This window comes from Tachypleus tridentatus, chromosome 2 (assembly GCF_004210375.1).
Source record: "Tachypleus tridentatus isolate NWPU-2018 chromosome 2, ASM421037v1, whole genome shotgun sequence".
NCBI classification, from domain to species: Eukaryota; Metazoa; Arthropoda; class Merostomata; order Xiphosura; family Limulidae; genus Tachypleus; species Tachypleus tridentatus.
The window spans coordinates 71406674-71424696 of record NC_134826.1 but is presented as its reverse complement, the minus strand read 5'-3'; the positions used below and the strand labels follow the sequence as shown (position 1 = coordinate 71424696).

Below are 18023 nucleotides of genomic sequence, written 5' to 3'. Positions count from 1 at the left end.
GATTCGTAATCATTCGATTAGTTTTTTAAAAGTGCACAGTCAAAAACGTGTATCGTTTTTAGGCCTTAGGTTTGGTTTGGCTTGTTTTGAATTTTGCACAAAGCTACACAAAGGCTATCTGCGCTAGTCATCCCTAATTTAGCGGTGTGAGACTAGAGGGAAGGTAGCTAGTCATCATCACCCACCGCCAACTCTTGGGCTACTCTTTTACCAACGAATAGTGTGATTGACCGTCACATTATAACGCCCCCACGGCTGAAAGGGCAAGCATGTTTGGAACAGGGATTCGAACCCGCGACCCTCAGATTACGAGTCGAGTGCCTTAATCACCTGGTCATACCAGGCCCTAGGCCTTAGGAAACACTCATTCAAATAATGAAAATATAGAATATAATAGACATACATAATAGAATATGGATAGAATATATGGAATATAAGACGTTGCTATTCGCTATACTAATTATAATTAATATAAAAGTATAACACGACATCTATCTTAAGTTAAGTTTTTAAATGTAAACATATTACATTTTACTTGCTTGTGAAGAAACTATGATATTTATTCTAGCAAAGTTAAACATTATAAAGGTATATTGAAGCTTAAAGCTTTACCCAATAACATCTAAGACATCACAAAAACAAGAAGTCAAAGTACGCTCTCTATAAAATCATTGCCAATTATGAAATTTCGTTGAATATGTTTCAATCACTCATACGGCATTTAAAACACTTCGTAGAGGGCGTGCGAGTAGGGTTATAATATATATCAACGTATGCTGCATTTTAACTTCTCCTCAAAGGTTAACTTTCCTTCGTTTTCTGAATTAAATGTGACGCATATCTTCCTTGTATCCTACTGTACAAGAGAGTTTCTTCTTTTTGGAACTACGTTTCTATATTACGACCACAAAGAAGGAAGGTTTTTACCAACAGTTTGAACCAATTCCAAGGATTGTGCTCTTGTCTGTAGCATCTTTAGATCTCACATTCATGTCTCCACATAGTTAGTTTGTACTTTTGTTTGTTTTGGCGAGTAGCGTGTAATGACATTTTTATACAAATGAGTATCGTTTAGGGTCTTTTGAGAGGCGACACCAACGTCAAGTTGTCTTCCTTCTTCAATTTTGAAAATGAAGAATGGAAGGCCAGAGATGCTGGAATTTTGAGAGTCTGTCGAGAGCGTCGATGTGAGAGTACTTTCACTGGACAAGTAATTGAACGAACGTCGCTGAGGAAGAGATTTTCGCCTCTGGTGGTTGAATCTAGGAGCCATTGAAGAAATATTCATTAATTCGACTTCACTTTCTTCTAAGGAGCGCGTACGAGTCATTATTGGCTTGGTAAAATGTTTGACTTTAAATGCATTATTCATGACGACTGCTGCGCACGTGCTTCTCCTCGAGAACTTTCGTGTGGTGCACAGACTCACATTATCTTCCATGCTGTCAATGGAAGTCCCTCCTACGTAAGTAGTCTCACTGCTACTAGATCCCAGATGTGAGCGAGGTTTGATGTGGAATGTAAAGACGTTTTCGTGTGATGCTGGCGAAAGCTCGTAGTAACTACTCGTAAGAGGTCGCTGTTGGCACCGGTATTGGGGAGGGGTCATAAGTTCTGGATGGCATACGTTTTTTTCCTCGATATTCAAGATTAAATGAGCATCGTTTCGGGTTCCATAGTCGCAAATAATTCTTTCATTAACGTTGTAGTCTTCTTGAGCGAAAGCTGGCAGGGTTTTACTCCCCGCCGTTTGGTGGTTTTTGTATGCCCATTTCGAATAGAGAGTGGGTTTGTCAACAGAACACAGCACGTGATGTTTAATGGGCCTTGACTTAAAATTTATTACATCTTTATTAGGGGTGCCACAGTGGAACAACTGCTTGGCATACGCAAATGTTGTCCTGTTGCGAAATACGTACAGGTAGGGATTAATTATGGACGCACTCAGTGAAAGAAGAATGACCACTGATGGACAGTACACTGGCATCCAGTTTTCTTTCTCCATATAGGGTTCAATTCCAATGACTAGAAATAGTGGTAACCAACACAAAACGAAGGAAAAAATGACCAAGGACCCTGTTTTAACAGCTTTCCATTCTCCTCCAAAAATTGAAAACTGACTGATGGAAGAGCTGCTTCTACGGTAAGGCTTTTTCTTCAAGAGATGGACAGCGTAAGTCGATTTCTGGGAATCATTGACTTGGACCTCTGTCAAGCTGGGGCCAACTATGTGTCTCCGGGTTCTAGCACTACTGCTTTTGGCAGCCATGAACATTGAACAGTAACTCCAATTCAGCTTCACCAGTGGTACAACGAAACCGGCTATTACTATCAAAATGGAGTACGCAATGATGCAGGGATCATTATTGGTCCAAACAGGTGCACAGGCGTGCCACGATTCACGATAGCGAATCGACGTGATTCCGAAAAACGGGGGCAGGCACATTACAAAAGCTAGGAACCATGTTCCTGATATAAAAACACCAGTTTTTTTCTTCGTTATGGTGATGGAATAGTGAAGTGGACTGTTCACTGCGCAGTTTCTATCTACAGCGATAAGTACTAAAGAAAACACGGTTTCCATACTGAACCATAAAAATACAAACCCACTGATCTGACACCACACGTGTCCAAACGGCCACTCGCCAAATATGCCCGAAACGAAAATGTAAGGCATCACTATTACTGCTTGAAGTAGATGAGTCAAGGATAGATTGAGAACAAAACGATTGGAAAATGTCCGAAGAGTGGGTTTTTTATAGAACAAGAGGAAAACCATACTGTTAATCATGACGCTTCCAATAAATATCAGAAACAGAATCGCAGTTTGAAGTTCTTGCCTCACATCCTTGAAGGAAAGACCTAATAAGGAATGTACGCTGCTCTCCTTGGTCATCATGAGGTCATGGCCGGTGCTCAAGCCAGTAGCTGTCTGGTTTACTAGGATATGGGCTGCAGCAGTGTCCCAAAGACGAAGGTCGGGTTCTTGAATTTGCACGTTGTGGCTCATATCATATATCAACAGATCAACCACCTGAAACAAACAAGAAAAAAGTGTCACTCTGTAATTCAAAAACCAGTTTTTTTTGTGTGTGTTCTGAAACTCATTTAATGTAAGAACAAACAACGGCTTCACATCAAGTGCTGTCATCTGTGAACAATGATAATAAAATAATAACGCATTTAAACAGATATAACAAGAAAGAAAAGTCACTCATCCTTAACGGCTTATAATTAAAAGAATAGGTTAAAATTTGAGTTTCAATACCCGTGAATAGCACAGCACGGAGTCCATTGTGTAGGTTTATACTTAACAACAAATAAACAGAAAAGAAAATATATTCTCTTATAACATTTTGGTCACTTACGTAACTTGTTTGTAGAATTTCGCGCGAAGCTACTCGAGGGTTATCTGCGCTAGCTGTCCCTAATTTAGCCGTGTGAGACTAGAGGTAAGGCAACTAGTCATCCCCAACCACCGCTAACTCTTGGACTACGCTTTTACCAACGAATAGTGGGATTGACCGTATCATTGTAACGCCCTCACGGCTGAAAAGGACGACCAGGATTCGAACCTACGACCCTCAGATTACGAGTCGAACGCTTTAACCCACCTGGCCATGCCGGGCCTCTGACGTAACTCCTTCGTAACAAAATTTAAAAATAAAATAGGATATTTTAAGTTCTACTTTAAATCAAATGGAATTGGTAAGTGTATTGCATAATCCCTTCGAATAATTGACTTTTAGGGCATTTATTTTTATATGTTCGACATTAATGTACATATAAAAACTATAGGAACTGCGATAAATTTATAGTAAGTTCAGAAAACATTGAATAAAAATATATAAATTGTTAGAGAGCAACGTACGTACAGTTATAGCAGAAAAAGTGAAATAAAAACCGTTTTTGATGCAATTCACCAAAGAATAATAATATGATTTTAGTCTTGCATTTAAAAAGAAAAGACTGGAACCTTTAATGTTTGTAGCATTTGTGACAAGATCGTTTTTCTAGTCAACTACGAACTAATTGACATAATGAAGATTGGGTCGTAGTTAGATAGTAATATTATATTGTTGTTTTCAGAAGCAGAGTAGTGAGTCTGGCAGTAAAGACAGTTATAGAGGGGCAATATTTATAGCAACACCTGATCTATTTCGTCGCGTATTATAATACAGAAAATCATTATTTTGACCTCGGCTATAGCATATTTATCTGGTAACGTGAGTTGTTTTCTAGTTTGTAATTCATCATACTTTTTCCACCAAACCCTTCAGACCTATCGCTGAGCCAATTGGAGGGGGGGGGGAGTGAGAGACTACAGTATGGTAAAGTTTCATCAGAGAATTCAAACCTTGAATAACAACGGAGTGTGAAAAACACTTATATTGACGGGTTGAATAATGTTTCGTCTACTGAGTTCTGGATTACGTGCTTTTAAAACATACTTGTAATTCGCTTTTCCTAAACCATCAAAATTTTTTATGTTTTCTAAAATACGTACATTATAAAGACTAGAGTCCTCTGCACGATTAATTATGTTTCCGCACATTATCTAACTATTTTCTCTACGCTAGTAGTTATACTCGTGTGTGGTTTCTTCGCGATTAAGGTTTAGCTAAATTTTCGTTGTAATTTTAAAAAAAATATATTTTTATTCAGATCTGTATTCTACAAAGATATCATAATATAAGTAAAATATATAAATAATAGATAAAACAATGCAAATAAAGTTATAAAAATAAAAATATATTTTTTGTTTGGAATAAAACACAAAGCTACACAATGGACTATCTGTGCTTTGCCCACTCCGAGTATCGAAACCCGGATTCTAGTGTGTGAGTTCGCACATATTCCGCTGTGTCACTGGGGGGGTTCTCTTTTAATAAAGCCAAAACTTATAAACTCTTTTCAAAGATACTTAGTATGGCTGACTCGAGCATAAGACAGTGTATCAAAATCAGTTGATATTCTAATAAAGTTAACAATTTCAATAACTTGTCGATATTCAGTGCAGAGAAGAACAGGACGAAAAGTAGTTATAGCGTTAAAATGAAATGTAAAAAAAATATTTGAAGTATTTCTCGTACGCACGTGGTCCTGTCTAATTATTTTACCAAGTAGGCTTCAACACATGCAAATAACAATATTTGAAAGTGTAAACACGTTATCTAGCGGTGTCGTAAAATATACATAACTCGACCAGAATTGAAATGTAACATTTTTACAGCACGTGGAAGTAAAGGGCTGGTTTGTAGGAAATAAATCAATGAATCGAATTTAAAATTGAAAAAAGGTTGTAAGGCACGAATGTCAAACATGTGATCTGAGTCTCATTAAGCCTGAAAATATTCATACTCTTTTTTCATGTCATTTCAGTAATTGAAAATATATATTAATAATTTCACATAGGAATAAAATTAAGTAGTCTAGAAAAATGCTGAAACTTACTGTAAGAATTCCGTGTAACAAAGTTTCTGGTTGAAAGATCCGACGGCTGCGTGTTGGGAGGAAATCTTAAACAATCTTGACATAGATGCACATAAACTCAAGATACCTGAAAATCATGTCACAGAAGTAGCTCTCGCATGAGATTTGACTAAGTTGGGCGGCGCTGCCGTTATATACCGTCGAGTACTGGAATACCAGCTGATGGGACCCCACGTGTTTCTATAGCAACCTGGAACTTGGAATCAGTAGCCTGATAAAAGCGACCTCTGTTGGAAAGAAAAGCAGTACACGACCTAGAAGAAGGTCATACGCACGGAGACACACATTCTTATATAAGCCTTTGTAAAACAGACTCTAAAAGTAAAAGTCATATTAATAACAAAATAAAATGCATACATAAGTTTCCCACGAAACTGCAAGAAATGATTAATGAAAACTTAGAATGAGACTTTTTCTTTTAGAAAGCGGTGGGCTGAGCAGATAGCCTTTGTGGCTTTGCAAAAAGAAAACACACACACACAAACACTTTTAGAAAGTTATTCATTTAGTGTGAAATTATGTTCCAGTTTATTTTATTATGTATGCTTGAGCTTTTAAACAAAGTGTAAAATAATAAAATGTCTCAGTAAATATAACTCCTAGCTTTGTTTCACTAATGGTCAGGAGGCTAGGGGGCGCTCGATTCGTAATCTGAGAGTCACGGGTTCGAATTCTCGTCACACTAAACATGCTAGCCCTTTCAACAGTGGGGGTGTTATAATGTCACGGTTAATCCCACTATTCGTATGTAAAAGAGTAGCCCAACAGTTAGTGACGGGAGTTGATGACTCGCTGCCTTCCATCTAGTCTTACACAGCTAAATTAGAGACGGCTAGCGCAGATAGCCCTATTATAGCTTTGCGCGAAATTCAAAACTAACAAACAATTGTTCTTCTATTCTCATCCTACTTTATGTTCTAGCTATGTTCTTCTCTTCTCATCCTGCTTTAAGTCCTAGCTATGTTATTCTTTTCTCATCCTACTTTAAGTCCTAGCCATATTCTTCATTCTCATCCTGCTTTAAGTCCTAGCTATGTTTTCTACTCTCATCCTGCTTTATGTTCTAGCTATGCTCTTCTTTTCTCATCCTACTTTAAGTCCTAGCTATGTTCTTCTATTCTCATCCTACTTGAAGTCCTAACTATGTTTTTCTATTCTCATCCTACTTTAAGTCCAAACTATGTTTTTCTATTCTCATCCTACTTTAAGTTCTAGCTATGTTCTTCTATTCTCATCCTGCTTTAAGTCCTAGGTATGTTTTTCTATTCTCTTCCTGCCTTAAGTCCTAGCTTTGTTCTTCTTTTCTCATCCTGCTTTAACTCCTAACTATGTTCCTCATTTCTCATCCTACTTTAAGTCCTAGCTATGTTCTATTTTCATCCTACTTTAAGTCCTAGCTATGTTCTATTTTCATCCTACTTTAAGTCCTAGCTACGTTCTTTTATTCTCGTGCTGCTTTAAGCATTAGTTGGGTCTGCTTTGTATGGGTGCAAAATTTCAGGTTTCTAGGCTCTAGATATGATAGTCACTCACAGAGCGAGACTTTGCCGTTTATTATTACAGATAACCTTAAACAACAACAAACGAGCAGTTGGGTTCGTATTACAAGCACAAGAACATTGTCACTAAACGTTTACAGCTACAGATATGAGATTATTTGTGTTTCATGAAGCCAAATAACATGTGACATAAAGTGTCATTATTGTGGTTTAAATATATATTATGCTACAAAACGTTCAAGTTACAAAATATATAAATACTAGATAAATAAAAGACAGGCCATTAACCGTCAGTATCATAATAGTCGTTTCTTCACGAACGCTTATATTAAACCGTCACTTGAATAACTAGAAAATAAACCAACAGTCTGTAGTGAATATTGTTGGCTGGTTTCTTTCCTTTATCGTGTAGCTTTGCATGGAACTATGTCTTCGTTTTGTCTCTAATTTCGCACAAAGCTACTCGAGGGCTATCTGTGCTAGCTGTCCCTAATTTAGTAATGTAGGACTAGAGGGAAGGCAGCTAGTCATCACCACCCACCCCCAACTCTTGGGCTACTCTTTTACCAACGAATAGTGGGATTGACCGTCAAATTATAACGCTCCCACGGCTGAAAGGGCGAGCATGTTTGGCGAGACTGGGATGCGAACCCGCGACCCTCAGATTACGAGTCGCACGCCTTAACACGCTTGGCCATGCTGGGCCATGGAATTTTGAAGCAAACTTCTAACAGTAATAGTATTGATTATTGTTTAAATGATATCAGATAAAAAATCTTCAATAATAATGTTGTATTCATAATGTATCGGTAATCGTTGTTTAAAATGATTATGTTGTTAACAGGCTGTTCTCGGAAATGTTTCTAATAACGAGTTGTTACGTTTAGAGAAACGAGCAGAGGTAACAATGATAAGTCAAAGTTAAGAATCTTCTCAGAAGTTTCTGGAAAGTTAACACTTATTTTGATTTATGAATAACATCTCCGGCTTTGAGATGTTCGATTCAATTATAAGATTGGTCGCAATATGAAAATACAATTATGGTGATTTTTTTTCAACGCCCTTTTTCCATGCGTGTGTGTTCAGGTGTTTTGTGTCTGTGTCATGAAAATCCTCCACGAAATTGGTCGACATATTCCATGAAGCTTAAGTTGATGTTTTATTTTCGATGAAAAAAATATTATATAAAAGAAATTTGCCATAATATTTACTGAGCCCTTTGTATCCAATTGATTGGTTACTGTACTGGTTACTGTTCTTTAATTTTGATAGTGATTACAATCACACTTGACTATAGAAGTTTCCTTTTTATCATATTCATCATAATTAGCTTGTTGAGAGTTTCGAGCAGAAATAAGACAATAAATGTGTTCCAAACCGACATTTTTTCTTTCACAAATGATAAGTCTGAAATGATGCTTCCAGTTCTAACTTAGTCAAGTTTCTCTTTGCTGACTCACAGACAGCTACAGTGGCACAGCGGTATGTCTGCAAACTTACAACGCTACAATCCAGGTTTGATACCCGTGGTGGGCAGAGCACAGATAGCTCATTGTGCTCAATTGTAAACACACACAAAAACATACAGCTAACTCACTGGGCGACACAGATTATGTTTTTTTCAGATCGGATTCAGAGTACAAGATGAAATACAGTGGTAAATATTCTCTTGGGTTCTTCCACCTATATCCTGAGATGCCCAAAGTTCGATGAATTATCTCAATATAGGTCACACGAGGATTGGAACCAAAGTTACAGCTTGTTATGAAACGTGGTAAACTAGTGCCTCTTACGTTGAAACTCCTAACACATAACACAAGACGAAGCGACGATCTGAACAACTAACGTAACAAAACATGCTTACAGAATAGATATTTGTTTAATTTTCTGAAACGTATGTTTATAGTTTGGGTTTCAAAACTCATACCCAGAATTTTAATCATAAGTTTTTCATTAGGCAATTTAATTAGTAACTAATAACATAGAAAAATTAGCACAGCCGTAACCAAACAAGCTCATACGAAACACAGGAAAATTAGCAAATCCATAACCAAACAAGCTCATATTAAACACAGGAAAATTAGCAAATTCCTAACCAAACAAGCTCATACGAAACACAGGAAAATTAGCACAGCCGTAACCAAACAAGCTCATATGAAACACAGGAACATTAGCAAATCCATAACCAAAGAAGCTCATACGAAACACAGGAAAATTAGCAAATCCATAACCAAACAAACTCATGTGAAACACAGGAAAATTAGCAAATCCATAACCAAACAAGCTCATATTAAACACAGGAAAATTAGCAAATTCCTAACCAAACAAGCTCATATGAAACACAGGAAAATTAGCAAATCCATAACCAAACAAGCTCATATGAAACACAGGAAAATTAGCACAGCCGTAACCAAACAAGCTCATGTGAAACACAGGAAAATTAGCACAGCCGTAACCAAACAAGCTCATATGAAACACAGGAAAATTAGCAAATCCATAACCAAACAAGCTAATATGATATACAGAAAAATTAGCACATCTGTAACCAAACAAGCTCATATGAAACACAGGAAAATTAGCAAATCCATAACCGTGTGTTTGTGTGTTTTTCTTATAGCAAAGCCACATCGGGCTACCTGCTCAGCCCACCGAGGGGAATCGAACCCCTGATTTTAGCGTTGTAAATCCGGAGACATACTGCTGTACTTGCGTGGGGCAATCCATAACCAAAGAAACTTATATGAAACACGGGAAAATTAGCACAGCCGTAACCAAACAAGCTCATGTGAAACACAGGAAAATTAGCAAATCCATAACCAAACAAGCTAATATGATATACAGAAAAATTAGCACAGCCGTAACCAAACAAGCTCATACGAAACACAGGAAAATTAGCAAATCCATAACCAAACAAGCTCATATTAAACACAGGAAAATTAGCAAATTCCTAACCAAACAAGCTCATACGAAACACAGGAAAATTAGCACAGCCGTAACCAAACAAGCTCATATGAAACACAGGAACATTAGCAAATCCATAACCAAAGAAGCTCATACGAAACACAGGAAAATTAGCAAATCCATAACCAAACAAACTCATGTGAAACACAGGAAAATTAGCAAATCCATAACCAAACAAGCTCATATTAAACACAGGAAAATTAGCAAATTCCTAACCAAACAAGCTCATATGAAACACAGGAAAATTAGCAAATCCATAACCAAACAAGCTCATATGAAACACAGGAAAATTAGCACAGCCGTAACCAAACAAGCTCATGTGAAACACAGGAAAATTAGCACAGCCGTAACCAAACAAGCTCATATGAAACACAGGAAAATTAGCAAATCCATAACCAAACAAGCTAATATGATATACAGAAAAATTAGCACATCTGTAACCAAACAAGCTCATATGAAACACAGGAAAATTAGCAAATCCATAACCGTGTGTTTGTGTGTTTTTCTTATAGCAAAGCCACATCGGGCTATCTGCTCAGCCCACCGAGGGGAATCGAACCCCTTATTTTAGCGTTGTAAATCCGGAGACATACTGCTGTACTTGCGTGGGGCAATCCATAACCAAAAAAACTCATATGAAACACGGGAATATTAGAACAGTCGTAACCAAATAAGCTCATGTGAAACACAGGAAAATTAGCAAATCCATAACCAAACAAGCTCATGTGAAACATAGGAAAATTAGCAAATTCATGACCAAACAAGCTCATATTAAACACAGGAAAATTAGCAAATTCCTAACCAAACAAGCTCATATGAAACACAGGAAAATTAGCACAGCCGTAACCAAACAAGCTCATATGAAACACAGGAAAATTAGCACAGCCGTAACCAAACAAGCTCATGTGAAACACAGGAAAATTAGCAAATCCATAACCAAACAAGCTCATATGAAATACAGGAAAATTAGCACAGCCGTAACCAAACAAGCTCATATGAAACACAAGAAAATTAGCACAGCCGTAACCAAACAAGCTCATGTGAAACACAGGAAAATTAGCAAATCCATAACCAAACAAGCTCATGTGAAACATAGGAAAATTAGCAAATTCATGACCAAACAAGCTCATATTAAACACAGGAAAATTAGCAAATTCCTAACCAAACAAGCTCATATGAAACACAGGAAAATTAGCACAGCCGTAACCAAACAAGGTCATATGAAACACAGGAAAATTAGCACAGCCGTAACCAAACAAGCTCATATGAAACACAGGAAAATTAGCACAGCCGTAACCAAACAAGCTCATATGAAACACAGGAAAATTAGCACAGCCGCAACTAAATAAACTCATATCAACACCGGAAAGTTAGCACAGTCATACCTGGACAAACTCGTATCAACGCAGGAGAATTAGCACAGCCATAACTAGATAAAATTAGCACTTTAATAAAGGCTGAACAATGTCGTCTTCAATTTTGAATATTTTCAATATTGATTCATTCAGTTATTTATTGCCTTTGTCGTAATAGCGATTATCAGGAATTTAACCCGAACTTATAAACGTTCTTATTGACGTGTCACAATTTGAAAGTTACGAGCTAACAGAACCACAGTTTGAAGCTCAGGACTCAGTAAGGTAACATTAAACTGATTGCTACAGTTTAGTTTACAGTCGCAGAGTCGATATATGTAAAATATTCCGAAAATCCTCACCTCACTGATTTGGATCCTTCGAAGATTTTTAATCAGAGCGTTTGACTGTTTTTACTAAAATATTGTCACTCCGTTAAACGCGTAAACTGTGAGTTTGTGTTTCGTTGCGAGTAGCGCGGGGAAAGTGACGATATTGAACGCTTCGTTAGGGGGCGGGGCCTAATGCGATCTTCCCTCCCACTCATGGATTTAATTAGGATTTAATTACGGAACACGGAGGACAAAATAATAGGTGTGTCAAGACAGTAACAATTAACTAACTCTGTTCTAAAAAGAAAACGTGATCTCTCGGGTCGTTTCTAGGTTTGTTTAATTAAAGAAACAAAACAAACGTGTTATTTCGAATTTCGCTCAAAGGTACACACACGACCGTCTCTAATTTAACAGTGTAACACTAAGTAACTTGTTTATTGTTTTTCGTTATTTACTTATAGACAATACTAGAATCACAACAACAACAATTCAATTACACCCGAAAGTTTCTTTGTTTTGAATTTCGTACAAAACTATACGAGGGCTATCTGTGATAGCCGTCTCTAATTTTGCAGTGTAAGACTAGATGGAAGGCAGCTAGTCATCACCACCCACCGCCAACGAATAGTGGGATTGACCGTCACGTTAGAATACCCTACAGTTGAAAAGACGAGCATGTTTGGTGTGAATGTGTTTCGAGCCCGCGACCCTCATATTACGAGTCGACCGCTCTAACTACCTGGCCACGCCGGGCCAGTGGTATTAAATAAGAAATGAATAAATTTTCAAATAAAGCATCATTAAGATAGAAAAACAAATGGCGCTTTGACTTTTTAAGTATACTTTCTTCAGTACATAAGATAATTTATCATTATCACCAGTAAAATGTGTGCCCGAGTACACGTATGAATGTTATAATAAAGACTACGTTGTTCTTACACTTTCACTGAGATTTCGAAAGCAGGCTTGTTCCTAAGATATAATATTACTTAAACTAGTTAAATATGACATTCGTTCCAAACCAACCTGAATCTCGAATATCCAATAAAGATATAACTCTTGTGTCACTTCTGTCACCACAGTTTGATGTGAAGTCATGTCATTCCTAGCACGTGTTGTTGTTTGTATCATTAACACACGTTACCTTCGTCCTTTACACAAGTTATTTCCCACGTCATTAACACATATTGTTATCTGTATCTCATTAAAACATACTCTTATCTATAACTCATACTGTTGTCTCCAAGTTATATCTAATTAAAGAGGATCTCTCTCACGTCTTATGACTACAGGGTATTTTCAACCATATCATACTTGACCCAAGCGACCTTTTGTGTGGAGAAGTAACTGTAAATGTTTAAACAGTGCATTTTGTCACAGATAACTGAAATTTAACGAAACAGAAAATTTCTCACATACATACCTCCTTATTTCCCTTTGATTAAAGTACGTCTTACCTACTGGTAAGTACTGGTACTATATAACCCTTCTCAACGTCAATTTATTTGAAGAATGTTTCGAATTACCAATGAGCGAACGTTTCACATAATATTTACACTCGAATTTCTCTGACGTACAGACTGTACTTCTCGGAAGGATACATTTACTGAAACGTAACCAACGTTTTTTAGATTTTTGATGAAAAAGAACGAGATGTGATGTAACCGCGGGAACAGACTCGAGCATATTCCATAGCTATTTCACGTGCATGATAATTGACGTTAACCGTCCTGTAAATGAAAAACATTCACATTACTTAAATTTAGTTCAAACGTTTGTTTCTGCATGATTACACGTTTTTAAATTTCCAATCAATAGAAGTGTATTGTAAGACCGAACATCAGGTTTAAAAGGTTTGCTCTACGAAATGCCGTAAATAAAAGGCTATTATCTGATACTTAATGAACTCTTCGGAGGAAATATATGAATTCGTAACAATAATTTCTCGATCAACACGAATCTTCCACACGAAAGTTGATTGTTCGAAGCAGAAAACGTGGGTTGTAGAACGATACTGTATAATTAAGCTTTAATAATCACGTGCGATAAACTGAACGACGAATGTTCGTTGCGTCGAAAACTGCTTAAAACATTGTCAGGAAACGTGAAAGTTTAAATCGTGCCTCTTGTGTTGTTGTTGTTTTTTTTCAAACATTACTTACTTATAAAGGTGTATCTTTTGTTTTCAGCCTCATACGGCACGTGGGTTAAACGTGAAAATGGCTGATAACCGGGAAAGCTGTAATTTTATAACAGTGCTGAATCAATGGTAATGAAATGAGCTTTACTTGGCATATGTGAGGCCACGGCGTAGCTTGATGGTTATGGAACTCGACTCGAAGTCTCTAGATCGCGGATTTGAATCCCTATATATATATATATATCACCAACCTTTATTTCACCACTGGAAGCATAATAATATAATGGTCCATCCCACTTTTCTTTGGCAAAAGAGTTTGGAGTGAGTGGGGTTGACTAGCTAACTGTCTTCTCTATCGTCTATTACTGTTAAATTACGGACCGCTAGTGAATATAGCCTTCGTGCAACTTTGCGAGATATTTCAAACCAACACTAAACATGTGCGAATAAAAACAGTTCCTGTAATTTCTTCTAAATCGATATCTTAATGAGAATTTAAAAATTAAAAAAAATTAAGATAAACAATAATATATTTTCATCCTACCAACCACAAGGAACGTGGAAGTAGTTAGTCGTTGTTAGAGACCAAATAATAGTACTCAGTACTGGATGGACAACGTCCTGTTGACCTTTTCACATCTATCAGTGTGGAAGCATGAATTGGTGGTTTAACTGTTTTCAATGTGCTCGGAAAGAAGGATACGTCACATCTCTACATCCCTGAAATAACTGATGTATTGATGTCTCCATCTTTAATACATATTGTCTGCATGCTTAACATACACTACTCTCTGCGTCTTTAAAATACATTGATGTCTCCATCTTTAATATATCGTTTGTGACCTTAAAACAAATTATCAGCGAGATTTTCATATTATTCAACAAATAACAAGTAAACAAATAGAACCTCAAGTAGCTTGATGTAAACAGAAAACTTTATTATACTTTCAACACATGTATTTCTTTTAACTTGTTTTTAATAAATTCGCAGAGGAGTGACGTGTGATTACAGACATAATTGCTAATATTAAAGTGATTAATTACAATAAGTAGGTGCATTTATGTGTTGTTTTGTGATTTAAAGAGTAAACAGTTAAATAAAAAGTATTTGTAGGAAGGTTTATACACGTGCTTTTGTCGGAAATACTAAGATATAAAGTTCAGATTAAAGAAAGAAAAAAGTGGACTCTACTATGCCTAGAAAGAGAGGCCATAATGTATCATATTACGAATTTTCACCAATTCCTGTTGTGATTTAGCTAAAATTAGTTCCAGAATGTTGAAAATATACGCCCAAGTTTACATTTATTGATAGGATAGGTAAAAAGGACTTTTAAGGCGAATGAAAAGAGGGAGCTGAAACTTATAGAAGACTCATTTTTGTTATATTTTTAGTTATTGACGCTTAAACACACAAAAAACATTTGAGCACGTGTACATTTGTGTCTACAAAAAAATGAACTCAGTACGTCATGAAACAGCCTCGTATATCTGTATACATATATTTGCAATGAACTGTGAACGTTAAGTGGTTAAAATAGGCTTAAAAGGTAAAAGAACCGTATACTTTTCTTCTTTATTCGTTCAAAAACCGACAAACACAATCTAAGAACGACCATGACCGTTCTTAAAAGGATAAAAATACACGTGATTTTCTGGAAATAAACTTATCTTGGGAAATTCACTTATATTGGAAATTCACTTATCTGTTCGTTTCATGTCTATTTGTTGAATTTTATCTGTATTTTCGAATAACTTTGAAATTTAAAATTCCTGTCAAAATTCATAAAGGTTGTTGATAAAATTTTAGAAATATGAAATTTTTAGCATAAACTTTATTTTCATTCACAAAAACTTAACGTTTATTTATACCTTGTTTCTCTTGAGGAAAGTGATATGAGGAAAACTCCAAGGAACAAATAATTCAATTCACACAACGAAAGTGACGCGTTCAACAGCTCTGACAACCAACAACTCAGGGCACTCTGTGGTAATGACGTATTAGACAACAATAGCTACATTTGATATGACACTTATTCAATACATTCCATGACTTCCACGGTATGGGCATTAGATGAGTGACTGTTAGAGGGTCCGAACCATTGGAAGTCATGTTCACAGAAAGAAGAAGCAGGGGGAATATATTCAGACAACACAATAGAATAGAAGTAAGAAGTTCGGACAACACAATAGAATAGAAGTAAGAAGTTCGAACAACACAACAGAATAGAAGTAAGAAGTGGTTAAACAGGTGAAGTATAGACCATAACAAAGGAATGAAATCGAAAACACAAGCCTCAGATCTACCTTTAATAAGTTGTTGTTTGTTCCTTTAGGGGGGGGAGAATAAATATAGAAGAAACAACAATGTATAAGTTGATTTATCAATAAAAAGTGGGACTGACTCTCCCATTGTAGCGCTCACACGGCTGAAAGTGCAAGTAGTTTCAGTGAAGGGGTTCGAAGTTGCAGATGTAAGATTTCGAGTTGCGCGACCTGGCCACTAGGTTATGCCAATCTTCTGGTCAAAAGATGAATAATAAAACTTACATCATGTGACCTAGCTACCGGGCTCTCTGGTTGAAACAAAATTACTGAAAGCAACACACGAAAAGAGACAAAAAGAGAGACAGACTGAGTTCTCTAAATGTTCTCTAAAAGCTACACCATGGGCTATCTGTGTTTTGCCCATTACGGGTATCGAAACCCGGTATCCAGTGTTTTAAGTCAGCAGACGTGTCGCTGTGTCACTGGAGTACGTCACAAAAGGAACATGACATTAAAGAGAAAATTATATGAAAAAAGCGAATAACAGGTAAAGCAAATTCTAGAAGAGGTAGGTGGTGTTGAGACAATTTTAGGAAGAAAAGTAGAAAAATATTTCTAAGAAAATATTTGGAGCCCTGGGATTATAGCATTTAAAATGTGTGAAAGAAAAGAAAAAACCTTTTCTGTGTTTTAAGCTTTTCTAAAATTAGAAGAAACTAAGCGCATTTGTTTTATGATATTTGGTGTGTCTGTGTTTTCTTATAGCAAAGCCACGTTGAACTATTTGCTGAGTCCACCATGATATATGGTACATATTATAAATTAAATCTTAATGCTGTTATTGTATTAAACTCAGATAAAATAAAAACGAGTCAAGATACAAGAAAACATTTTAAAATACTCGAATTTTCTAAATGCTATTTATCAGGTAAAAGGGAATGGATATTTTTGAAACGTCATTGTAATAAAACGTCGATAGTAAAAATGCATTGAAGTACGTTTTCATAACAAATAAGGTATGGTTATGTATAATACCACCAAAGCACATGATTCAAAGAGTTCCAATGCACCAGTCAAATTTTCTCGTTATTTCCAATTAGGCCCGGCATGGCCAGGTTGGTTAGGCGTTCGACCCGTAATCCGAGGGTCGCGGGTTCGAATCCCGGTCACACCAAACATGCTCGCCCTTTAAGCCGTGTAGGCGTTATAATGTGACAGTCAATCCCACTATTCGTTGGTAAAAGTGTAGCCCAAGAGTTGGCGGTAGTGGTGATGACTAGCTGCTTTTCCTCTAGTCTTACACTGCTAAATTAGGGACGGCTAGCGCAGATAGCTCTCGTGTAGCTTTGCGCGAAATTCAAAACAAATTCTACAAGCGATTAAGATGTTCTGAATATTCTAGAGTGCCGCATAGATTGCTGTCTTTCTGGAAATCGCCAACAGAATGTGAAATTTTTCAATTATGCTTGATAATGATTTTCATTCGATCGAACGTAGTTAATATCAGAATCCAGCGCGTGACTGAGACTTCACGTGCTTTACGAGAACAGTTTTAAACTTTACACTGTTAGGCGCTTCCGATTGATTTTTTTCTTGTTTGTTCAACAACGTATAAAACATTTAAAAACATCCATGTCTATAAGATAACAAACAACAAAAAACCGTTTAGGTAACCGCAGTAATTGTTTGAGTGGAGGGTCATAATTTTATAAAGAAAAACCAGTTTAATATAGAATAGTAAACATTCACATTTGTAATTTCCATTAATCAGTTTTTTTTAATGGATTACTATTTAATTAGCTTGTACAAGTGGATTATTTTGTAAAATAATTATCCAAAAATACATACTATTGGAGAAAATATTTTCACAAAAATCTTATTTTGTTAATACTGATTCCAGTTTCCTCAATTTGAAACGTGCGAGAAAAAAATGGAACAAAGGAAGAGGGAGTCTAAAAAGTAATGAGTAACT

General features: G+C 36.4%; 1 protein-coding gene across 1 annotated transcript; it reads right to left on the bottom strand.

Moving 5' to 3' along the window:
* Positions 1–617: 617 nt before the first annotated feature.
* On the bottom strand, positions 618–5686 carry LOC143235980 (5-hydroxytryptamine receptor 1B-like). Its single transcript, XM_076474126.1, has 2 exons — positions 5455–5686; positions 618–3034 (listed from the first exon to the last, which is right to left on the bottom strand). The coding sequence occupies exon 2, from the start codon at positions 3008–3010 to the stop codon at positions 989–991; it is 2022 nt and encodes a 673-aa protein (XP_076330241.1). The 5' UTR covers positions 3011–3034; positions 5455–5686; the 3' UTR covers positions 618–988.
* Between the last annotated feature and the right edge of the window lie 12337 nt (positions 5687–18023).